Source organism: Seriola lalandi, unplaced genomic scaffold, assembly GCF_002814215.2.
Source record: "Seriola lalandi dorsalis isolate HSWRI2012SDOR001 ecotype SW California unplaced genomic scaffold, Sedor1 jcf7180002054902, whole genome shotgun sequence".
Classification (NCBI taxonomy): domain Eukaryota; kingdom Metazoa; phylum Chordata; class Actinopteri; order Carangiformes; family Carangidae; genus Seriola; species Seriola lalandi.
The window spans coordinates 720,607-744,253 of record NW_019525454.1 but is presented as its reverse complement, the minus strand read 5'-3'; the positions used below and the strand labels follow the sequence as shown (position 1 = coordinate 744,253).

Sequence of the window (23,647 nt, the reverse complement as noted above, 5' to 3'; positions counted from 1 at the left end):
GTGTGAGCCAATGGGAACACCGGATATATATACGTCACGTCCGTTTCTCCCTATTTTGTTCTATTTTTGCTTCTAGGTGCATTACCGCCACCTTCTGGACAAGTGTACGCTACAGCACTTTGTGTTGGGATCAAACAACTACGGGTGTAGTTCTCCTTCTGTCCTGAGGGGGGCGCTAATGAGAGCGAGGAGAGTTCAAGCTGCCGAATCAGTCAGAAGAAGAAGAAGAGGCGGAACCAAATCAACTGGCGGGCTCCGATCAGCTGGAGCCGTTTTATGGATTTTAGGGACGATTCTTCGGTTTGAACAGTAAGAAACAAACACGGAGGATTAACGGTTCACAGCTACAGTATGTCTCGTATATATAGTTTGTCTCTGTGTTTCAGTCTCTGTAGTTTGTCTCTCTTTAGTTTCCCTCTCTCTCTCTGTGTTTCAGATGCATCAGTGGGATGTGTCCCTGTTCTCAGTGACTCCAGCTGCTGCCCTGTTGTCCAGATGTGTCTCCAGAGGAGCTGTGTCTCAGGTGAGGTCATCATATCAGCTGTTTTTAGCTGCAGACGGGGTAACTGGGGGGGGAGTTACTTTTAAATGCCTGTGAATAATGAACCAATCATAATTAATTTTGTTTAAATCTACTTAAATGTATGAGGAGCTGAGATGTGTGTGTGTGTGGGGGGGGTTGTCACCTGGGAAACCTCATGTTTTTTCTCTACCTGTCCTCAGGAGGTAATAGACTCCGCCTCCTCCAGGCAGAGCCCCATCTTCTCCTCTCACCTGCATGAGGCTGTACAGCGAGTCAGAACGCAGAGACAGCTGGACGAGGTACACATCAGTCTGATGTCACATCCTGGAAAAGTCTGGAAAGAATCCTTTTCCAGGCTTTGAAATCATTACTGTGCTCATTTTATTTTATTAAAAAACTGATTGGTCAGGATTGTTTACTGTTTGAGCTGGACTCATCCTGATCAGACGGCCTGAATTGATCGTGATCAGATGGACTGAAGTGAGTCTGATTATCAGTTTGTCTCAGTAAAATCTCGTCTCATGTTTCATGTCGACTGTTGCAGGTGCAGCTGGAGGTGGAGCTGCTGAAGGAGGAGAAGAAGAGCGCCGACGTCACGCACACATTTTACCTCAGTGAGTGTTTTATAGGAAGAATAAACACAGTCCACAGCTGCTTCTTATTGAAGGTTTAGAACTCGAATTAGAACTAAATGATTCATGAACCATTAATGAAGTTATTAACTCCCCCCACCCCCACCCCCCCAGCTCGGAGGTTCCAGATGTTGCAGATGTTCTGTGGTCACCTGCAAGAGCTCCTGAAGGATCAGAACAGTCTGAGACAGAGACTGATGAGACCTCTGGGTCGCACCAACCTGCCCGTCCAGGCTCATCTGCATAGGTCAAATTTGTCTCCTTAGCAACCGCTGTCTCACATCCACTGTGATGATAATAATAATAATTGATTTCCAGATCCAGAGGGAGTTAGTTGATCTGTGTCAGCAGGGTCTCAGCCGGTCTGTGCTGTGTTTCAGGTCTGTGGTGGAGGTTGTGAAGATGCTGCTGGACTTCATAGAGACCCTGGAGGAGAAGCTGGACTCGGTGCACAGCTGCACCACCACCAGAGACCGGCTCACTCAGCTGGTCAGTCCCATGATGTCTGATGTTGACAGTTGGTCTCAGGACTGAGGAGGATGTTTTAACTTCATCATGAAAAAAACAGCTTCACACATTTTCTCTGCCTGTGTCTCCTGATCCTGATCCTGATCCTGATCCTGATCCTGATCCTGATCCTGATTCTGATCCTGATCCTGATCCTGATCCTGATGCCTAACCTCAGAGTATCAGAGAGTGGTTCAGAGAATTGATCTGATATCAGATCTTAAACCTGGTAAACAAACTGTGTTTAATGAGGATGTCATTATGGCTGGCAGCTGATCGATAAGGTCAGAACCGACTGATCACGAATCAATCAGTCACAGACTGATGTGAAGCAACAGCACAGCGAAACTGATTTATTATTAAATCAGTTTATTTTCATATTTATTACTAAATCAGTTTATTGAAGAAGCTGCAGCCAAAGAATATTTCTTAATTGATTAATGAACTGATTAATAGGTGGAGCTCTGTAGCGGTCTGTTTTAAAATGGATCATATAAACCCTTATAGTTTAAAGGAGTCGGCTGAGTTCTACAGTCCGGGGTCTGGATCATCCCTGGACCACACACCGGTTCTGTCTCCTCTGTGGGTCCACTGGGTTTCATCATGTGGCTCTGGTTCATTTACAAACTGTTGGTCAGTGTCACAGTGACTCTGAGCAGGTGCAGTATTTTCACCTGGATCATTTCCCTTTACCTCTGAAGCTCTCTCTCTCTCTTTCACTTTCTCTGTTTCAGAATACCTCTCTCGCCCAGCTGCTGGCGCAGGTGGCAGAGGTGCAGAGTTTATCTAATCAGGTTCTTCAGTGGAAGGAGGTTGTGAGCAGCCTGCAGAGTGACCCCTCTGCCTGATGACCTCTGACCCCTCACCTTCAGCCCCCTCCTCCTCCTCCTCCTCGTACAAACCGAAACCTGGACGTGGACTCTGAGACCTGCTCACAGACCTCCATGAGGTCTCACGTTGAAAACTTGATGATGTTATTTTGTTTTTTGTAATAAATAAAATTTTGGTCAAAGCTTTTTGTCATCAGACATTTTAATAAACCCCAGGTCATAGGCAGAGTGAGGGGGGGTGGCAGTACCAGATGTTTTCCCAAAAGCCCCGAATCTTATATGAAGTTTATTATAACATTATTTAAATGTATAACTTCAACTTGGCATCATTTCCTCTCCGTCTCTCTGACTGGACCGGCAAATCAATGGAGCTCTATTAGTACTGTACTGGGGAAACAGCCATTTATATTATTATTTATTTTTGGGGAGCCATGAGGGAAAATGAGCAAGAGAGCGCGGGGACAGGACAACCTGTGGACCAGGAGAGGAAGCAGGAATAGAAAGGAGTGAAAAGCTGAAGTTAAGAGAAGAAGAGAGGAGAATAATATGTGATGAAGAACCAGGAGGAGAGGGTGAGAAGAAGACAGAAGAGGAAGTCTGGATTTGAAGAGTGAAGAAGAGAGTAGAGAGGGAGGAGTGAGAGAGAAAGGGAGGAAAAGAATGAAGGAGAGAAAAAGGGGGATGGTATGGAAGTAGATTTTGTCTCAATATTATTTAAGTGAACTGATTGACAATCAGTGAGTAAACACCTTCCACAAATACAAAAAATACATTTGGAAGCTCAAAAAAATATGCAATTATAAAACGGATCTACAAACAAATTTCACGAATAAAAACATCTGTGAATACATTCAATTAATTTACAAATAAATGAAAAGAATTAGTGAATATCTTCCTAACAGTTACAACCTTCAAACAAACATTTTTGAATCACTTTTATTTTCTCTTCGCTTGTGGATTCATGTTTTACAGAGTTTTGAGACAAACCTGCCGGTCTGAACGAAAATCGACATGTTTCGGGAAAACAAGTGATCGCCAGCTGCCGCCGCCATTTCCGCTTTTCAAAACAAGAGCACGCAGTCTTCTTTAAAGCTGTTTTATTTCCTCCTTTAAGTAACGTGCGCTACGTCAACGGTTGTTAGATAAGAAGTGACAGAACCTGGTTAAGGTCTTTGATAGTTTGGCTTTTGGTGTTGATATTTGTTTTGTTAAGAAATAACATATTACAATTTTATTGTTCATTGTTAATAAGCAGGCTAAGCTAACGTTAACTGCTTAACCGAAACCCGTTGCCAGGGTGACAGTAAACAGTCATGTTGCAGACTGAGGGAGTGAAAGGTTCTGACATCCCATACTGATGAAGACTGATTGTAAATAAACCACATTTCATACCCATACAACCTGTAAAGAGATACCTGCTGTCATTTCTTTACCACTGAGATTATTGTAATCATTCAGTACATTTGCTGTTTACAGCATAATTGGTATTTTCTACATGTAGGCTATAATCAGTTATCTTCATTTGTCCTGTTCAGTCTCTGGAACAGCCAACTAATCTCTTACAGGTGGTAGTAGTATGGAATATGTCATAATGCACTATATATAATAAATAAGTGAAAGAAAGGTTACAAGGTTCATGTATTTATTATTTGACACAGGGCTGTATAACAAGAGGAAACTCCACCACTAACATTTTTTTTATTTTTATGACATCTTATTTATTCACTCATTTACAGTATATAATTTTGTTTTGTTGAGTGGAATAAAGGGAACGGCAACTAGCACATCTCCATATACAATGATATAGATATCCAGTCAGAGATGACTTAAAATAAAGATAAATATTAACATAGATAATAACATTGTTAATGTTGAGACGTTAGACTCAGTGCTATATTTTACAAAAGAGGTTTATTCAGAAAGAATCAATTAAACTCATCATGCAAACATACAGTATACAGAAAGAGCTCACTGTAAATGTGCATTTAATGACATTTTACAATTTTGCTACCAGAACCAGTTATCATGCGTGAATGTACATAGTACACATCACACCTCATCCTACAGAAACTCCTCGGTGGTGTTTTTTTTTTTTTTTTTTTTTTAACATTTTCTTATTTATTATTCTTATGTTGAAATTGTTTAATTCATTCATCAATGTACAATGCCAGTTAGCAGCTTGCTAATGCTAATGCTAATGAAGTCATGTTCAGACCCAGAAGTCCTACTTCCTTAATTCTACATTTATAATCAAAGACTGTTGATATAGGTACAGCTTCTATATATCACCAGTCTATATATAAAGACAATCAGTCTATATATTATCAGTCTGTATACAGGGAACATATAGAATCTGTGCAGCGGGTGGACGGAGAGCTGCAGTGACAGCTCCGTCCTACAGGTGGCGCTGCTGTGTTATATACGGGCATCAAACAGAAGAAGAAGAAGAGCTGCCTTGTGTTTCCGGTCTGGATTGGATGACGCTCCACTGAGAGTTTCTGCTGCGGTTTGATCAAAGTCACCGAGAGGAGGTAGAAACAGGTAAATTCACCTTTTATTGCTCCGCAGTTGAAGCCGTCAATGTTCCCGCCGCGGCCACTGACGCTGTTCTGTCTGTTCACCGCGGCTAACTGAGCTAATGGCTAACCTCCACTCCCTCAGCGCTGACTGCTAACGGCTAACTGCTAAGCTAACGTTAGCGCAGTAAACAGCTGACACGGTGTTGATTTAAAACTGATCAGCTGATAAAGGATTCATCGGTGTATTTATCGACCCGTGGATGTGATCAGAGGCGGGTTGAGGTTGAAACGATGGATCTGAATGTTTGTTGAGTTTTGTGGCTTTTAAGAAACAGATTGAGCTGAACACGTTGAGTCTGAACTGAGAATGAAAACAATCCGGTTCAGCTCCTCGATAGAAACCGATTCAACGCCAGATGATCAGAGGGGTTATCGATCCGGTACTGGAGTACATTTAATCAGTACTCATTAGTATTATTGATTGTTGAGTAAACTTTAAAGCTGTTTGGTATAAATCACCTGAAAACCAGGAAGAGCTAAAAGCCTCTTCAACCTTCAGGTTATCTTCACCTCACACCTGTGCACAGACTCAGGTGTAAATCTTTATTTAGATACTCCGGAGAGCTGTCCTCTGACTGGAGGGGTTTTCCAGGTGAAACACCTGGACGTCTGTGCTGAAGGTGGACGGACATCATGTGATGAACAGGACTGAGATGATTGATCAGTTTCTGATAAATTGTAATAATAAATCTGTTGATTGTTATTGTCTCCCCTGAACAGGAAGTGTGTGGCCGTGTGCTGCTTCCTTCCTCAGCTGACCTGTGACTCACTGAGCGTGCTCAGTAGGAGGGTTTCCCTCCACACACAGTTTCTGTTGCAACACACACACACACACAGTAAGTCTGCACCTTCATCACTAACATTAACACGTCAGACAAAACAACATTACAGTGTTATTGATGCATTCACTTACCCAGTTCTGTGGTTCAGTGTATTTCCTGTCAGCCCATGTGACTGAACCCACCAGATCCTGATGCAATCTCAGGGTTTAGACCACGTTTAGGTTTGGTGTCAGTGCGTGTGTGAATTATTCTTCTGTGCTCCTTTTAGACCGTCGTCATGGTGTTAGCCGACCTGGGGAGGAAGATCACCTCCGCGCTGAGGTCCCTCAGCAATGCCACCATCATCAATGAAGAGGTAACTGACACTGGAACCAGGTGAACGTGGCCTCGGACGCCTTGAGGTCCTGAGACCATGTTCACCAAACCGAACTCCTAAAGACAGTTTAACATAAAGTCTGTGATTGAAACTTTTCTGTTGAATTCTTGTGGACCTGACTGTGTTTAACAGAGAAATACTTTAGTACCGTTTAATTTTATTTCATAATTTTGCTTTATAATTATTAAATAATTAGTAGTAATTAGTTAAGAATTGAACACATTTGCACCTTAAAGCCAAACTGTTGTTCACTCTGTGTGTAAAAACATACGTATGTATTATACACATACAGTATATACCTGTATGTTTTTGTACCTCTGTGAACCAAAGACGAGCTGTTTGTGTTTAGAGAGTGAAGGTAAAAGCTCTGAGGTCAGTGAACATCTCAGAAGCAGCACCAGGTGCAGGTGAGATCTGGACTGTGATGGTCTCTGTGTGTTTCAGGTGTTGAATGCCATGTTAAAGGAGGTGTGTGCTGCTCTGCTGGAGGCCGACGTCAACATCAAACTGGTCAAACAGCTGAGAGAGAACGTCAAGTGAGTCCTGATCCAGGATCCAAACCAGAGTCCTGGTCTAAGATTCAAACATGGTTCAGTTCAGCTGCAGTGACTGAGCTGAGTGTTTTTTGTCCCTGCAGGTCTGCCATAGATCTGGAAGAGATGGCCTCAGGTCTGAACAAGAGGAGGATGATCCAACACGCCGTCTTCAAGGAGCTCGTCAAGGTCAGATCATCAGGCCTGGAGAAGTCAGGGAATTAAATAATGAGAACAAAAAAGACATTTTAATTATTTTAGCAATTAATAAAACTCTTGTTACATGTGAGTGTTTTACTCTGTAGGTGATTACATCGTGAAAACAGAGAGTTACCTCAGAAAATCAAGAAATTAAACTTTAAACAGTAGAAAAAACTCGAGTCATTAGTAAAAAATAGTTTTATAGTGTGTAATGTTTAGAAATGTGTGGACCCTGTGTGTACTGTGTGTATTTAGTATCTTGTTTGTGTAATCAGCTGGTGGACCCTGGTGTGAAGGCCTGGACTCCCACTAAAGGGAAGAACAACGTCATCATGTTTGTTGGTCTGCAGGGCAGCGGGAAAACAACAACCTGCTCGAAGGTAACGTGACACACCTGGCTCCACCCCCCTGTTATTGGGTATATTTTGACACAGGCGCCCCCTGCTGTCTGTCTGTTCTCACGCCTCTGTGTTTGCTGCAGCTGGCGTATTACTACCAGAGGAAAGGCTGGAAGACGTGTCTGATCTGTGCTGATACCTTCAGAGCAGGTAAACACCACCTGATCACCTGACTCTCTGACCACCTGATCACATGACTCTCTGACCACTTGATCACATGACTCTCTGACCACCTGATCACCTGACTCTCTGACCACCTGATCACATGACTCTCTGACCACCTGATCACCTGACTCTCTGACCACCTGATCACATGACTCTCTGACCACTTGATCACATGACTCTCTGACCACTTGATCACCTGACTCTCTGACCACCTGATCACATGACTCTCTGACCACCTGATCACCTGACTGTGCTTCAATGGACGTTCTTTCTTTCTTCTGCAGATTTTATTTACACTTTAAAATACTAATACTATAATTCTATTTTTGATCATTTTGAAATATTTCAACTGGTTTTTGACGTAGAGACATTGAACGCACCACTTGTCTGTTGTTGTCACTGAACTCAGACCTCTTCACACACAGTTTTCCTTCCACACTAAACCAGACTCCATTCGTCATATTAACTTTATCACATTAGTTCGGTTGTTTGGTCACTGAACCTGCTGACAGACGTTTCCTGTCAGGTGACATTTGAACTGCTCACAGCGCAGACGCTTCAGCACTTCCTCTCAAACGCAGCGAGCACAAACATTTCCTTCAGTACATGATCCTCCTCTCTTCTTCAGGTGCCTTCGATCAGCTGAAGCAAAATGCCACCAAAGCCAGAATCCCCTTCTACGGCAGGTGAGTCCCTCCTCAGCTCACACAGAGCGCCCCCTGCTGTCTGCTCGATCTTAACCCTGCGTTGTGTTCAGTTACACAGAGATGGACCCGGTGGTGATCGCCGCCGAGGGCGTCGACAAGTTCAAAGGCGAGAACTTTGAGATCATCATCGTAGACACGAGTGGACGACACAAACAGGAAGACTCACTGTTCGAGGAAATGTTACAAGTCTCCAACGCTGTGGTGAGTAAATGAACGCACCAACGCAGGTCTGTAGTGACGTACCTGAACGCAGCGCCACAGGTCTGTAGTGAGACTGTGCCAGTCTCAGGTGTGTTTCAGCTCCTACTGATGTTTCTCTGCGGATGTTTCCATAGCAACCAGACAACATTGTGTACGTGATGGACGCGTCGATCGGTCAGGCCTGCGAGTCTCAGGCTAAAGCCTTCAAAGACAAAGTGGACGTGGCGTCCGTGATTGTCACCAAATTGGACGGACACGCCAAAGGAGGAGGAGCCCTGAGCGCGTAAGACCATAATCCTCTGCTGCATGATGATGTCACAGTACTTTCTTAGGTAGGACTGTTTGTTTACATTCTTCTACGTGTGCTGTTTCCTGTCAGCGTGGCGGCCACCAGGAGTCCCATCATCTTCATCGGCACGGGGGAACACATCGACGACTTCGAGCCGTTTAAGACTCAGCCCTTCATCAGCAAACTGCTCGGTAACCATCCTCACCTGAGCTCAGACGCATGACACCTGCTGGTCAGAGGTGGTAACGACGGTACAGAGTCAGTCAGATACAGTCGGACAAAGTCGTAAAGATACAGTCAGTCGGTGATGATGATCATGATGATGATGATGATGATTACAAACCACCAAACATGGTCCCTGGAACTTTTTAGTCATCCAGATAAAGACCACATTAATCAGTCGTCGTCAGTCCTCTGCACAGAACAATAAATTAATCCTGTTTCTAAGAGTAAGCAACATGTTGTCTTGAGTGTTGCCGTGGAAACCTTCAGTAACTCCTCCTCTTCCTGTCAGGGATGGGAGACATCGAAGGACTGATCGACAGAGTGAACGAGCTCAAACTGGACGATAACGAGGAGCTGATCGACAAACTCAAACACGGTGAGAAATGACACAAACTCACTTGGTCAAAGTGCAGTGCATTGTGGGTATGATGACTGACCTGTGACCCTCTGACCTCCAGGTCAGTTCACCCTCAGAGACATGTACGAGCAGTTTCAGAACATCATGAAGATGGGACCCTTTGGACAGATCATGGTAAACACCTGCTGCATGCTAGCACCTGGCACACACCTGCACCTGACACACACCTGACACACACCTGGCACACACCTGGCACACACCTCTCACACGTGAGACTGAGTCATATGATTTAGACTCAAGTCACGGGCTCTAATTATATATAATATAATAATTCTATTATCGTGTTCAGGGGATGATTCCTGGCTTCGGTACAGACTTCATGAGTAAAGGAAATGAACAGGAGTCGATGTCAAGACTGAAGAAACTGATGACCATCATGGACAGCATGAACGACCAGGGTAACACACACTCACACACACACACACACAGTTGGCGTGTGTTGGTGGAAGACTCAGAGTTTTCTGGACAGAATCCAGATCCACAAAGACAGACTGTGGTATGAGAAATAAAAGGGATGTGATGATACCACAGCCTGACCCTCACTGGTTTCACTGGTTTCACTGGTGTAGAGCTGGACAGTAAAGACGGGGCCAAGCTGTTCAGTAAGCAGCCCAACAGGATCCAGAGGGTGGCTCGGGGGTCAGGGGTCGCGACCAGAGACGTCCAGGAGCTGCTGACTCAGTACACCAAGTTTGCCCAGATGGTGAAGAAGATGGGGGGCATTAAGGGGCTGTTTAAAGGTAAGAGGGGGGGGGGGGGCAAGTTTTTAAAAGCAGAAGAAGAGCAGAGCTGAACATGTCTCTTTTTTCAGGAGGAGACATGTCCAAGAACGTGAACCCGTCTCAGATGGCCAAACTGAACCAGCAGATGGCCAAGATGATGGACCCCAGAGTCCTGCACCACATGGGTGAGACACCTTCTAATCAAGCACCAATAATCAATAGTCATCACTCAGCTGATCCGCCTTCAGAGAAAACTCCCATGATTCACTCTGTCTTCTCTCTGTTCACATGGTTTCAACAGCTGATCCTAACTAGCCTGTGTGTTTGTTTTAAGGTGGAATGGCTGATAATGATGAGCCTGCGTGTGTTTGTTTTAAGGTGGAATGGCTGATCTTAAGGAGCCTGTGTCAGTGTGTTTGTTTTAAGGTGGAATGGCTGATCTTAAGGAGCCTGTGTCAGTGTGTTTTTTTTTAAGGTGGAATGGCTGATCTTAACGGACCTGTGTCAGTGTGTTTGTTTTAAGGTGGAATGGCTGATCATGAGTGTGTGTGTTATTATTTTTTTTCAGGTGGAATGGCAGGACTTCAGTCCATGATGCGTCAGTTTCAGCAGGGAGCCGCTGGAAACATGAAAGGCATGATGGGATTCAACAACATGTGACCGCCAACCAATCAGCTGCCTTAACACATTAAAAAAAAAAGTAAAAGCTCCACCTCCTGACAGGTACAGGTGGAGGGGGCGGGGCTTAGAGAACGAGCACAGGAAGTGTAGAAAGACAAAATAAAAGGAGGACGTTTGTCCTCTGCTGCTTTTCACCAACAAAGATCTGAGCTTTTAGAAAAACACCAGAAGAAGAAAGGTGATGATTTAAAAGAGCAGTTCAACAGTTTCAGATGAGTTTGACCTCTGACCTGGTGAAACATCTGGAACATCTGGCCTCCAACAGAACTGTTGGACTGCTCCTTTAAACAGGGAGGAAGAGGAGGAAGATGTTTAAACAGGGAGGAAGAGGAAGATGTTTGTTGGGCCTTGTTAATTTAATTCTGTATAAGATGTTTATGTATAAGATTTAAACAGAGCAGAGTCAGTCCTGATTGGACGAGCTGATGATGATGATGATGATGATGATGATGAAGATGACATTAGTTAGTGACAGTATTTTTGTCATATAATAAACATTTGTATTGCACCATTTTAAACCTGCTGAGTCTTTATTTCACTGTTTGTTATCATGTTGATGAAATAGATCAGACAGTAATTTATAGATTTATGATTGTAGACCGACCCCCCCCCCACCCCCACCCCGACGATTATTGGTCAATATTAAGAAGACTTCAAGAAGCTTTATAGAACTTCAGATTAGTTTGGTCCAAAGCTGATCTGCAGGCTGACGTGTGAATTTTCACCTTTGAGCCTTAATTACAGCACTTACACGTTATTTACGATCATATGTTTCTAACGCAATACTTATAATAATAATAAACATAAAAACATTGATTAAAAGTTCCATCAGGACTCTGAGGGTTTTAAATCGGGGTCACTGAAGTAATCACAGCTGATCCCGAGGGAACGTGAACGTGTGACGTCATTGTGGTTTAACCTGATTAGTTCAGACTGTGACTTCGAGAAGTTTCTGTCATGAATCTTCACCTCTGAAAAATTTAAGATATTTTCTTCGGACCCCGGGTGAGGCTCCTACAAAGATCTTCTATTGGTACGATGACTCACTCGGACGTAAACAGTGACCTCTGCCTCTGATTGTATCGTTCTTACAGTTTTTCAGACTTATTTGTGTTTATTGTGTAGTGTTGTGACTTTCTTTGTTTCATCATCTCTTCGCATCATATTCAGATTTCTTCTCACTGAGCCTCGTTATGTTCAGCTTTTTTCTCTGTGACACTGTAACTCCCTCCCTGAGGTTGTGTCTGTGACTCATGGGAGCTGTAGTTGTTTAATGCTAACTAGAGAAACTTAGTTACACCCGTCTGTACCTGTAACATGAGATGCTGTGTCAGTATTTTGGCTGCCACTCGGTCAGGAGTGTGGTTCCTGAATATGGGTCAGAGTGAACCCCTGTGTTTTTGAGCTCTCTGATTCCTGACGTGGCGACGGGCCGCCGCCATGTTGTTTTGCTTCGTTGTCAGTGCAGAGCAGCGGAGGCAGCGGAGCGGCGGTAAGTCCCTGATTTACCTTCATACACACTCTCACCTGGGCTTGACAGACCTCCAGCCTCACCTGGACTCCGTCAGCTCACCGGTCTGTTGTGTCCTGCACCTGTCACCTGTGTGGCGTTAATGACACTGCAGTTTACCTGCGGAGTTTAGCTGCTGTTAGCTGTGAGGCTAACTGAGCTGAGCCTGCAGCCTGAACTCTGGGAGAAAAACTCTCATGATTGTTTATATTAAAACTTAGGTTCAGGTGAGACACTGATACAGGTACCTTTACCCATCCTGTGTTAAGGTACCTGGTGACGTCAGCAGCTGTTGTTCATTCAGACTGGACTTTAGATATCAGCTGATGAATGAACTGATGTCATTGATTATCAGCTCTGATTCATTATCAGCTCTGATTGATTACCTGTAGCTCTGGTACCTGAGCGCTTTGGTCTGCAGGTCTTTAGATCTGAATCCAGGAGGGTCGCTGCAGAACCGACTCAGGTCCAAGTTCTGGACCAGAAAGAGACAAACTGAAGCTGAGAAATATTTCAGTACAACGTTTTTATTTTACATCACGTGTGGCTGGTTTTTATTTTATCTGTGACGTAATGTAATGTCTGTCTGATTTTGTTTTACCTGTGACGTGCACTTGAACCTGCCGAACACCTGAAGCAGAAATTCATGTACAAACTAACCCCCCCCCCCCCCCCCCCCGATCCCTCCCAGCTTTTACCTGACAGTGTGTCTGACCCCTCCCCGAGTCCCTGCGTTGCCATGGCGACCTTCCCAGAGTACATCGCTCAGAACGAGGAGCGTGACGGCGTGCGGTTCAGCTGGAACGTGTGGCCCTCCAGCCGGTTGGAGGCGACCCGGATGGTGGTCCCGGTGGCAGCTCTGTTCACCCTGCTGAAGGAGAGACCGGACCTGCCCCCGATCCAGTACGAACCGGTTCTCTGCAGCCGCGCCACCTGCCGAGCCGTGCTCAACCCCCTCTGGTATGCATCACTGCACACATGTGTGACTTCATCGACAGAGGTCAAAGGTCACAGACAAGGGCCAGAGGTCACTGCATATCACAGATTAGTGTAGCTCTGTAGAGTCTACTGCCTGTCTACCACCTACCACCTGTCTATCACCTGTTTATCACCTGTCTGACACCTACCTGTCTCTGTGTGTTTCAGCCAGGTGGACTACAGAGCCAAGCTGTGGGCCTGTAACTTCTGCTACCAGAGGAACCAGGTACAGTTGACAGGTTTACCTGTAAACCACAGGCAGATGAAGAACCTTCAGTTTAACTATAACATCCTTGTTCTTGATATATTCTGACTTTTTGTTTGTTTGTTTGTTTGTTTGTTTGTTGTGCTTCAGTTTCCTCCGTCCTACGCTGGGATCTCTGAGGTGAACCAACCAGCTGAGCTGCTGCCTCAGTTCTCCACCATCGAGTACGTGGTCCAGGTAAGACTCGCAGACAGGTGCAGACAGGGAACACAGACAGACACATCCTCAGACGTGTAACCCGGTCTGGTCTCTGTCCTCAGCGAGGTCCTCAGATGCCGCTGGTCTTCCTGTATGTGGTGGACACCTGTATGGAGGACGAGGACCTGCAGGCTCTGAAGGAGTCTCTGCAGATGTCCCTGTCTCTGCTGCCTCCCACCGCGCTGGTCGGACTCATCACCTTCGGACGCATGGTCCAGGTCCACGAGCTGGGCTGTGAGGGAATCTCCAAGAGTTACGTCTTCAGGGGGACGAAGGACCTGAACGCCAAGCAGCTGCAGGTAGATAACAGGACTAACTAACTGGTCAGGATCACAACTAGGTCGTACGATGTGTTGTTTCACAACTGAGTGAGGTGGCTGTGATGTCACAGTGTTTCAGAACTGTACAGGTGTGGGAGGGGCTCTGAAACTAACACTGTAACATATACTGCTGGTAGTTAATGGCACTAACTAACACTGTAACTTACACTGCTGGTAGTTAACGCTGCTAACAAGTTGTCAATCTCTGGTGACTTGCAGGAGATGCTTGGTCTGACCAAACCTTCAGCCACCCAGGGACGAGGACCTCAAACAGCCCAGCAGCCTCTGTCCAACAGGTACACACACACACACACACACACACACACACACACACACACACACACACACCAGAACCTGAACTGGGGTCTTGAGTTGTGGACTGAGGTGTGTGTTCTGGTTCTGCTCCGGTCCAGGTTCCTGCAGCCGGTGCAGAAGATCGACATGAACCTGACCGACCTGCTGGGGGAGCTGCAGCGCGACCCCTGGCCCGTCACTCAGGGGAAGAGACCTCTGCGCTCGCTGGGCGTCGCCATGTCCATCGCTGTGGGCCTGCTGGAGGTGAGGGGGTGGGGCTTTTGGGTGGCGGTGTTACAGGTTGTGGTTTCAGCATCATGTGGCGTCATTACAGAGTCTCATCGGTGTGGTTTTTTTTTTTTGTTTCTCTTTTACCCACAGTGCACCTTCCCCAACACTGGCGCTCGGATCATGACGTTCATCGGCGGCCCAGCGACGCAGGGTCCCGGCATGGTGGTGGGAGACGAACTGAAGACGCCCATCAGGTCCTGGCACGACATCGAGAAGGACAACGCCAAGTTCATGAAGAAAGCCACCAAGGTGAGCGAGAGCTGACACTGAGGAGGTGATTCTAGTTCATGTTTGTTTTGAAAACTACAATATGAATAAAACCGTGTGTGTGTGTGTGTGTGTGTGTGTGTGTGTGTGTGTGTGTGTGTTGCAGCACTATGAGTCTCTGGCTAACAGAGCGTCCACTAATGGTCACATCATCGACATCTACGCCTGTGCTCTGGATCAGACCGGCCTGCTGGAGATGAAGTGCTGTGCCAACTACACCGGGTACACACACACGCACACACACACACACACATGCACAAACACACACACACACACACATACACACACACACACACACACACACACACACACAGGTTGCACGTCAGTATTTTTTGTGGTGACATAAGCTGTGGACGTTATAGAGAGATTTCATGTGATGTTAATGTGTGTGTGTGTGTGTGTGTGTGTGTGTGTGTGTGTGTATAGAGGCTACATGGTGATGGCCGACTCCTTCAACACATCTCTGTTTAAACAAACCTTCCAGAGAGTTTTCACTAAAGATGTCCAGGGTTCTTTTAAGATGGCCTTCGCCGCCACGCTGGAGGTCAAGGTATGAACGCCGACTAACTGAGAACACGGTGGCCACGCCCCCTGGTCACCTGTGCCAGGTGAATAAACTGCTGCGTTCTCTGTTTCAGACGTCCAGAGAAATCAAAGTGTCGGGAGCGATCGGACCCTGTGTGTCTCTGAACGCTAAAGGACCCTGTGTCTCTGAGAACGTATGTAACCACCAGCACACAGATGACCTTTGACCTTTGACACTTTCGTTTCCAGGACAGGTTCACAGGTGTGCTACAACATGTGTGTTACAGGAGATCGGCACCGGAGGCACGAGTCAGTGGAAGGTCTGTGGTTCGGATCCCAGCACCACGCTGGCTCTTTACTTTGAAGTCGTCAACCAGGTAGGAACACCTGACCTCTGACCTTTAGACAGTGTCAGCAGCTGCTGTGAGATCAGTCTGAGTCTGACTCAGTGACTCATGATACTGAAAACTGCTGGTTAATAAAGTCACAGCATGAACAAACCTCACACATCAACAGACAAGGCTTTTTAATATTCATCCAAACCAGTATGATGTACAGTACAGGATGATGTCATTGTACAGGATGATGTCACAGAATTAGTACATTTTAATCATCGTGGTTAACAGGCGCCGGCTGTCGGTCAGATAATAAACTCGTCCCTCTCCAGTGTGACCATCAGAAAAGCAGCAGTTCTGAATGTACTACACTACATTACCCAGAATTCAGTCTGACTGTCACAGGTCGCCCTGGTGGTGTGACGTCCCTGCAGACTCCCCAGGTGTTCATGATGAAGAGGCTGTGTAGGTCATGGTGGTGTCGGTGTGGGCGTTTTTGGTGACGACGGGGGAAGCGTTGAGGTTGTCGTTGTGCTGATGCGATTGGTCGTGGGCAGGTGGAGGGCGGAGCTCTGTGGGCGTGACTCCAAAGGCGTCCCAGGGCACCTCCGAATAAACCTGCTGACACTCAGCCGCACCGCCGCCCTGTACCGACTAGAGACACACGGGCAGACAGACAGAAGTCACCATACAACATGACATCATCATTACATGACATCATCAACACAGCATCATGGTGTTTAATCGCGCCACAGAAAATCTTCTCTCAGAGGAAACACCAGAAGAAGCTGGACTGAGGAAAGATCTTCACAGTGAACGTAGGACACAAGTTCTGTCTGGATTTAAACTTGAGGATGTTGATGGCGATTGGACAGTTTCAGGTCACATGACATCTTTACTTACGTCTGCGTCATGCAGGTGATCCAGGGGTTGAGGGCGGCGCTGGTCAGAACCAGCCAGGCAGAGAGGGCGGAGGTCACGTCGGGACTCTGCTGACCGGTGAAGGTCTCGTACAAACACACTGAGATGTAGGGCAGCCAGCAGACCAGGAGACACACTGAGAGCAAGACAGGGACAGGACCAGGTGACCAGGTGACCAGGTGACCAGGTGACCAGGTAACCAGGTGACCAGGTGACCAGGTGACCAGGTGACCAGGTGACCAGGTCAGGACCAAACAGAAGAGTAGAAGAATAGGACTAGAGGTCTGGGGACCTTCGATCCATAGCTGAAACCAGCTGACTCTAAAATACGGTGCTATGACATCATAAATATGCTAATTAGCACATTACATCATCTAGCAACATTTAGCATCTTTAGCTACTTTCCACTGTCAGTAGTTGTTTACAGGCTCCACAACAGGTTTCAACCAGGTCCTCAGACACGGTCCAGATGGATACTGGGTTTGGACCTGGTCTTGTTCTTTATAAGAACAGCCGCTGAGGTTCATGGGTATTGTAGTGTTTAGAGCCGGCCACCAAACAGCTGTGGTTATGACATCACTGTCGCTGTAATGACAGTGAGTCATGAAGATAAACATCGAGGCTGATCCTCAGAGTGACTTTCAGCTCTGCTCAGGGTTTATCTTCACATTCGACATGGCTTCTCTGCTCTCGTTGTCATGGTAACGTGCACACACGTTTTACGACCAGTCTCCATGTTCTGTCAACATCATCAGTGTGGTTTATAACCTGAAGCTCTGCTGCTCTCACTTCTACTGTCTTATAATCACTGTTAAGTTACTGAAACATACTTCCTGTCCAGATGTTTCACAATAAAAGACTTTCATGTAGCCGCTGGTAAGCTTTTAATATGAAACATGTGAAACCAGCAAAGTAGAAGCAGCTGATAATAATTATAGAACTGAATGTGACGTGGCGTCTTTAGCATGCTAACCAGCATGCTAACCATCTATTTATATACCATCTGATTGGCTGACTGTAATCTGCTGATTCCTGATTGAGTTGATTTTAGATTCAGACGGAGTCTTTGGAGGTTTTAGGAAACTGGAATCTCTAGAATTTAAAATACAACTGAGTTTGAACAAAGTTTTTACAAACGGTAGAGTTTGAATGGGCAGGATGAGATGAACTCACCTGAGGTTGTGATCATCACGATGGAGCTCCTCAGGTAATTGTTGGCAGGAACATAGAAGCAGTGCAGCTCGTTGTACATGAACGTTCCCCTGCGTGCCTGTTTACTGGCCACGTAGACGATGTATCCGTACAGAGAGCACATGGTGAGGATCGGCGCCACGATGCCCAACAACATCCACAGTACCACAAAGTACCTGTTCTCAGGTGTGAAGCTCGGGCAGCAGAGGAACCGCGACTCGCTGTAGACGTAGCTGCCGAACCCCAGCAGCGGCAGGGCGGCATTCACCAGACAGAACAGCCAGACCAGGACCAGCACCGCTCGGCTCCGCCCGGGCGTCCAGATGCTGCGGTAGCTGAGGGCGAAGCAGATCTCTGTGAACTTGTCTACAGTCACCCAGGTGAGCGAGTGGATGGAGGAAGTCTGCAGGAGGAGGAAGATGAAGCCGCTGCCCTGACAGAAGGCGCCGGTGCTGGGGTATCCGGAGGGCTGGGACAGGCTGTTGTGGGCTCCGAAGGGGATGGTGGAGAGTCCGAGAGCCAGGTCACTGAGGCTGAAGCTCAGGACGAGGCCCAGCGTGTCTGACCGGAGCTCCTTGTTGAGGAGGAGCACCAGCAGCAGGAGGAGGTTCCCACAGACGGAGGCCAGGCTGGACACAACCATCAGGGCAGCATACAGCGTCCTCAGAGCGTCCGCCATCTTCACAGGACAGGAAGTTTGTCACTGAGGTTCTGGTCTAGGTTCTGTGGTTAGACTGGTCGGACTGGTGAGTGACCAGTGAAGGGTAATGCCCACTAAGACTCGACCTGTTAAACATATAGAACCTCATAATGTCATAAAGAACTTCCACCTACATGTTGCTGTTGACAGTGAGCGACGTCACGTCAGCTCCACCTGCTTCCTCCTCTTTCACTAAATGTGTTTTGGCTCCAGGACGAAGTTTAAATCCAAAACCGTTCCTCTAGAACCCGACGCTAACAGAACCAAAACCTCCTCTGAGGTCCAGACCTGATAGCTGGTTGGTTGGACCTCAGTCACCACGGAGATGTGATCATCCAGGTTTAGAGTCTGAGTCACAGCGGTGAGACTGAACCCGAGTGTGAGGTGAGAATCAGCAGAAACACACTGCTGGTCTGGACCTCAGCTGCTCTGACGGACCTCAGGGAGATGAAGGTCCAGGACGAACTGGTTCCTCAGAAACCTGATCCAAAAAACACCTGCTGCATGTTCTGTCCGTCTGAAGTCCAGGTCTCAGATCCAAGTCCAGATTGCTGATAGAAACAGACTGCAGTCCTGCAAAGCTGGTTGGTTGGACCTCAGTCAGCTTTGACTTTAATGAGTTACCGTGGTTCTGGAGCTCTGAATGTTGAATCCACACGTCGTTCAGACAATAAACTACTAAACTTCCTGGAACTGGATCGATCTGATCAATATATTAATTATAGAATCCAGATTTCTCACAGTGACAGTTTAGAGATCTGGATCTAGATCAGGTTTGTGGTCTCTCAGCGAGCAGAGACTGAGACGTCTACCTGCAGCTGCTCGGCGGAGGAGTCCACGTCCACGTCAGTCCTGTTCAGTCCTCTCAGAAAAACTCTCATGTCCTCTGGAGTCAAAGGTCAAAGGTTAAACCAGCTGCTCGGCAGATGTTGCTCCTGTTGTCGTCGTTGTCGTTTGAATCTGATCCGAGACCATCAGAGTCCGATCAGCTCTGAGTCTGAGGACGGACTGAAGGAGGCGTGTGCTGCTGACTCTCCGTGTGTGTGTGTGTGTCTCCAGAGGCAGTGTTGCCGTGGTGCACCTGTCAGTCACCTGCTGAGATGATGGTGAGAGGAAACACACACACACACACACACACACACACACACAGGATATTGGATGTTCAGGTAGTGTTGACATTGCAATCACCAGATAACTGTGTGTGTGTGACTCAGGTAATAACAGGTGTGCAGGTGTGTAATCATCATCATCCTGCTGCTGTTGAGCCTCAGATCCGCTGAGGGTTCAGATGTGAGGCAGCCAATCAGAGAGCAGGGTTCTGACCCGCAGTTTTTTTAATGTTATATTTCAGTTTCATGACTCGGAGTCATTCAGACTTCAAGTTGCTGGTGTACACAGGTGTACACAGGTATACACAGGTGTACACAGGTATACACAGGTATACACAGGTATACACAGGTATACACAGGTATACACAGGTATACACAGGTGTACACAGGTATACACAGGTATACACAGGTATACACAGTCAGGTGTGCAGACGGGTATTTTTGGTGGGATTCTAACGTTCTTACACCAGTAGGAAAAACGAACTGTCCTGATCAAGTTATTGACAGATTATTGATCAGTAGCTCCACCTGTTAACCCTCTTTCTTCTTCTTCTTCTGTTTGTTCTGCAGCACAACGCTCCGATCCCTCAGGGCGGCCGTGGAGCGATCCAGTTTGTGACTCAGTACCAGCACTCGTCAGGACAGAGACGGATCAGGGTCACCACCACCGCCAGGAAGTAAGACCACACACACACACACACACACACACACACACACACACACATAGATGAGTCATTCTCTGATTGGCTCTTACACAATATCACATCACAACTCAGCGTCTCCTCCCCCCCCCCCTCCTCCCCACAGCTGGGCAGATGCTCAGACACAGATTCAGAGCATCGCGGCATCCTTCGATCAGGAGGCGGCGGCCATCTTGATGGCGAGGCTGGCGGTGTACCGTGCGGAGACAGAGGAGGGGCCGGACGTCCTCAGATGGTTGGACAGACAGCTCATCAGACTGGTAAGAAGACCCGGGTCAGACTCCGGATCTGGACTCAGGTTCTCAGACTGACGTGTTAAACTTTGTTTCTCTTCAGTGTCAGAAGTTTGGAGATTATCACAAAGACGATCCGAACTCCTTCAGGTTCTCCGAGACCTTCTCCCTGTACCCTCAGGTGATCCACATCCCACAGTCCTCTGATCCACATCCATGTCTCACCTGTGTGTCTGTGTGACCTGCTTCACTTCCTGTGTCTCACCTGTGCGTCTGTGTTTCAGTTCATGTTCCACCTGCGGCGCTCTCCGTTCCTGCAGGTGTTCAACAACAGTCCAGATGAGAGTTCATATTACAGACATCAGTTCAACAGACATGACCTGACTCAGGCTCTCATCATGATCCAACCTGTGCTGTATGCCTACTCATTCAACGGCCCACCTGAGGTACACACACCTGTGCACACACCTGTAGACACACATTCAACAGACCAGCTGAGGTATTCTGGGGCAGATAACAGACTGAGAGTTCAGAAGAATGTTGAGGAACACAACCTTTGGGTTATTGACCAGTGGATTGATGAGTGACTGATCAGAGTGATTGATCAGTGACTGTGTGTTTCAGCCGGTCTTGTTGGACAGCAGCAGCATCCTTCCAGACCGGATTCTCTTGATGGACACCTTCTTCCAGATCCTCATTTACCATGGAGAGGTACGTACACACACACACACACACACACACACACACACACACACTGAGACAGACTGAAACATCAACACACACTCAGTTATTAGCTTTGTTTCCATGGAGACCATATCCTGTTTCTGATGGTAGTTTTAAAGGATCGTGTTCATAATTCTGAGACATAAACATGTGCTACACATCAATATGTACACTAACTACATTAATATAATGAACTATACATCTATATACATATATACACATATATATCTACAAAATCAGACGACAACCAGAATCACGTGATGTAAGTGAATTTAAAGAGGTGGAAGGAGGAAGTGACGTGGTGTGTCCTGCTGTCAGACTGTAGCTCAGTGGAGGAAGGCTGGATATCAGGAAATGCCCGAGTATGAAAACTTCAAACACCTGCTTCAGGCTCCGGTGGACGACGCACAGGAGCTGCTGCACACTCGCTTCCCCATGCCGAGATACATCGACACGGAGCATGGAGGCAGCCAGGTGAGGGCGCTGACACACTGATAGACACACCTGTATATTCATACATGTAATATCACATTATTATTATTATCACAATTTATGTATTATATATCAATATGTACGCCATATATTACTAATACATAAATAAACTATGAATCATCAACATGTGTACTGAACATCAGTATAGGGGGATAGATAAAGTATATATCTATGTATATACATGTGTGTACATATACAGACATATATAGATACCTTCATACATGTATACATATTAAGATCACACACACACACACACACACACACACACATCAGTATTATACCATTACATGACTTATACTTCAGCATATCTACCTTACATCATCCATAAATTAACTTGTATATACATCAATAATCCTTCGTGTGCTCACATACATCAGTAACAACTGATGAGAGTCTATACGATCATTTTTATGTGTTGACATGTTCATAAGTTTGACTGATGATGTTGTCCAGGCTCGTTTCCTGCTCTCCAAAGTGAACCCCTCCCAGACCCACAACAACATGTACACCTGGGGACAGGTAAGACCCTCACCTGAACATGATCCTGAAGTGAACCTGTGTTCAGACTCATCAGTGTCGGTGTTGATATGACACCAGTGTTTAATGATGTGTCCTGTGCAGGAGTCTGGAGCTCCCATCCTGACGGACGACGTCAGTCTGCAGGTGTTCATGGATCACCTGAAGAAACTCGCTGTCTCCAGTGCTGCCTGATCTCACCTGTCCTCACCTCACCTGCCTGTATTATGTTTACTGTTTTGTTTTGCATTTGCTGCCTGAGTTCCCAACATTATTATTACCTGTCTCCAGCCAGCCAGCCTGCCAGCCAATCAGCAGCAGGTTCAGAACAACGAAAGCCAATAGTGACGTTAGCTCTAAACCCTTAGTGAAGACTGCTGGGGTTTTTTTTTTTTGTTTGTTTTTCAGTTTGTTTTAACTGACATAATGATGAGATGATGAGAAGTCGTGAGTGGACAAAGCTTCGTTTTAAAGGACCACATCAGCAGTTTTACATTTTTAAGCCCATTTATCGCAGTGAACTTCACATCACAGCCTCAGGTGACATTTACTGTCATTTTACAATCATCTACATTTATTCTCTTAGTTATTTAGTCTCATTGTATAAAGATGATATTTAAGAATATTTACATTTGAGAAGAATCCATTAGAAGGTAAAACCTGTAAACACCCTGGTTTGGTCCTTTAAGAAGTTCCATTATAACAGATCAGATAGTTCCTGCTTGTCACCAGCAGGTGTCAGGCTTCAGACGGGTTTGTGTTTTCTGTCAGTGACGAGAGATCAGAGCATCTCTGCTGACAGAAAACAAACAAGTCATGAAACAGCAGTCTGATGGGAACATGTCGACTTTGTGTTCGTCCACTTGCTTCCTCTACAGAGTCTCTGATGTGTGGGCGCTTGTCAGTGTTTGTTTGTTGAGTTTCTCTTTAAAGCTGTACAACACTAAAAGTCCTGCAGAGAAAAAAAAAGACATGTTCATGTTTTCCTCAAGGTCTGTCTTTATTTTCATGTTTCTAATAAAACTCTGTTGAGGAGAAGTTCTCTGTTTCTGTCCCAGTACAACACTGACGCAACATGAATCAATACTGAACAAACACACATACAGTACGTTTGGCACAGTGTTTAATAGTGAATTTTGGGATATGAATATAAATTATTTATTTAGTTTTTTATATATTTAGTTTTTTATTTGATTTGATTATTAACGTTTTAACAGTAAAGAAAGAGAATAAATTGGAGGTTAAAGGAATGGTATGTTAACATTTATTTTTAAACTCCCGTTTAATGATCTAACAGCATAATTTATAT

At 46.0% G+C, this 23,647-nt stretch overlaps 4 protein-coding genes across 5 annotated transcripts; 3 read left to right on the top strand and 1 right to left on the bottom strand.

Annotated features, from left to right (window-relative positions):
• Window positions 1-2: 2 nt before the first annotated feature.
• Window positions 3-2,674, top strand: haus2 (HAUS augmin like complex subunit 2). 2 transcript variants are annotated; one of them, XM_023430426.2, is made up of 7 exons: window positions 3-309; window positions 437-523; window positions 724-822; window positions 1,068-1,137; window positions 1,270-1,402; window positions 1,536-1,644; window positions 2,397-2,674. In XM_023430426.2, the coding sequence occupies exons 2-7, from the start codon at window positions 437-439 to the stop codon at window positions 2,508-2,510; spliced, it is 612 nt and encodes a 203-aa protein (XP_023286194.1). In that variant the 5' UTR covers window positions 3-309; the 3' UTR covers window positions 2,511-2,674. The 2 variants fall into 2 exon arrangements, with proteins under 2 accessions (XP_023286194.1, XP_023286195.1); XM_023430427.2 differs by having other exon boundaries at window positions 3-349.
• Window positions 2,675-4,930: 2,256 nt separating this feature from the next.
• Window positions 4,931-11,287, top strand: srp54 (signal recognition particle 54). The gene is made up of 17 exons (XM_023430420.2): window positions 4,931-5,033; window positions 5,792-5,905; window positions 6,122-6,208; window positions 6,674-6,765; window positions 6,867-6,951; window positions 7,239-7,343; window positions 7,445-7,511; window positions 8,155-8,212; window positions 8,284-8,434; window positions 8,569-8,717; window positions 8,814-8,914; window positions 9,238-9,324; window positions 9,407-9,480; window positions 9,656-9,764; window positions 9,936-10,106; window positions 10,178-10,273; window positions 10,657-11,287. Exons 3-17 carry the CDS (start codon window positions 6,131-6,133, stop codon window positions 10,746-10,748), a joined length of 1,515 nt encoding a protein of 504 aa, XP_023286188.1. The 5' UTR covers window positions 4,931-5,033; window positions 5,792-5,905; window positions 6,122-6,130; the 3' UTR covers window positions 10,749-11,287.
• An 880-nt stretch (window positions 11,288-12,167) lies between these two features.
• Window positions 12,168-22,668, top strand: sec23a (Sec23 homolog A, coat complex II component). Its single transcript, XM_023430371.2, has 20 exons — window positions 12,168-12,261; window positions 12,971-13,239; window positions 13,426-13,483; window positions 13,613-13,699; window positions 13,783-14,019; window positions 14,260-14,336; window positions 14,454-14,598; window positions 14,716-14,874; window positions 14,999-15,114; window positions 15,319-15,442; window positions 15,531-15,611; window positions 15,705-15,794; window positions 20,244-20,350; window positions 20,481-20,634; window positions 20,711-20,788; window positions 20,892-21,053; window positions 21,232-21,318; window positions 21,649-21,804; window positions 22,276-22,341; window positions 22,444-22,668. Exons 2-20 carry the CDS (start codon window positions 13,019-13,021, stop codon window positions 22,531-22,533), a joined length of 2,295 nt encoding a protein of 764 aa, XP_023286139.1. The 5' UTR covers window positions 12,168-12,261; window positions 12,971-13,018; the 3' UTR covers window positions 22,534-22,668.
• Window positions 16,200-18,543, bottom strand: LOC147817736 (adenosine receptor A3). Its single transcript, XM_087169638.1, has 4 exons — window positions 17,847-18,543; window positions 16,656-16,809; window positions 16,503-16,545; window positions 16,200-16,406 (listed from the first exon to the last, which is right to left on the bottom strand). Exons 1-4 carry the CDS (start codon window positions 18,541-18,543, stop codon window positions 16,200-16,202), a joined length of 1,101 nt encoding a protein of 366 aa, XP_087025764.1.
• Window positions 22,669-23,647: the final 979 nt, after the last annotated feature.

Bases quoted from the DNA above. Each gene is read 5' to 3' on its own strand.
- sec23a (XM_023430371.2), top strand. From the start codon at position 13,019: ATGGCGACCTTCCCAGAGTACATCGCTCAGAACGAGGAGCGTGACGGC. The intron at 14,875-14,998 runs GTGAGCGAGAGC...TGTGTGTTGCAG, and splicing joins TCATGAAGAAAGCCACCAAG to CACTATGAGTCTCTGGCTAA. The intron at 15,795-20,243 runs GTAGGAACACCT...TTTGTTCTGCAG, and splicing joins ACTTTGAAGTCGTCAACCAG to CACAACGCTCCGATCCCTCA.
- LOC147817736 (XM_087169638.1), bottom strand. From the start codon at position 18,543: ATGGCGGACGCTCTGAGGACGCTGTATGCTGCCCTGATGGTTGTGTCC. The intron at 16,810-17,846 runs GTGAGTTCATCT...TCTTGCTCTCAG, and splicing joins CGTGATGATCACAACCTCAG to TGTGTCTCCTGGTCTGCTGG. The intron at 16,407-16,502 runs GCGCGATTAAAC...GTGTGTCTCTAG, and splicing joins CTGAGAGAAGATTTTCTGTG to TCGGTACAGGGCGGCGGTGC.
- haus2 (XM_023430426.2), top strand. From the start codon at position 437: ATGCATCAGTGGGATGTGTCCCTGTTCTCAGTGACTCCAGCTGCTGCC. The intron at 823-1,067 runs GTACACATCAGT...CGACTGTTGCAG, and splicing joins CGCAGAGACAGCTGGACGAG to GTGCAGCTGGAGGTGGAGCT. The intron at 1,138-1,269 runs GTGAGTGTTTTA...CCACCCCCCCAG, and splicing joins CACGCACACATTTTACCTCA to CTCGGAGGTTCCAGATGTTG.
- srp54 (XM_023430420.2), top strand. From the start codon at position 6,131: ATGGTGTTAGCCGACCTGGGGAGGAAGATCACCTCCGCGCTGAGGTCC. The intron at 6,952-7,238 runs GTCAGATCATCA...TTGTGTAATCAG, and splicing joins TCTTCAAGGAGCTCGTCAAG to CTGGTGGACCCTGGTGTGAA. The intron at 9,481-9,655 runs GTAAACACCTGC...TATCGTGTTCAG, and splicing joins GACCCTTTGGACAGATCATG to GGGATGATTCCTGGCTTCGG.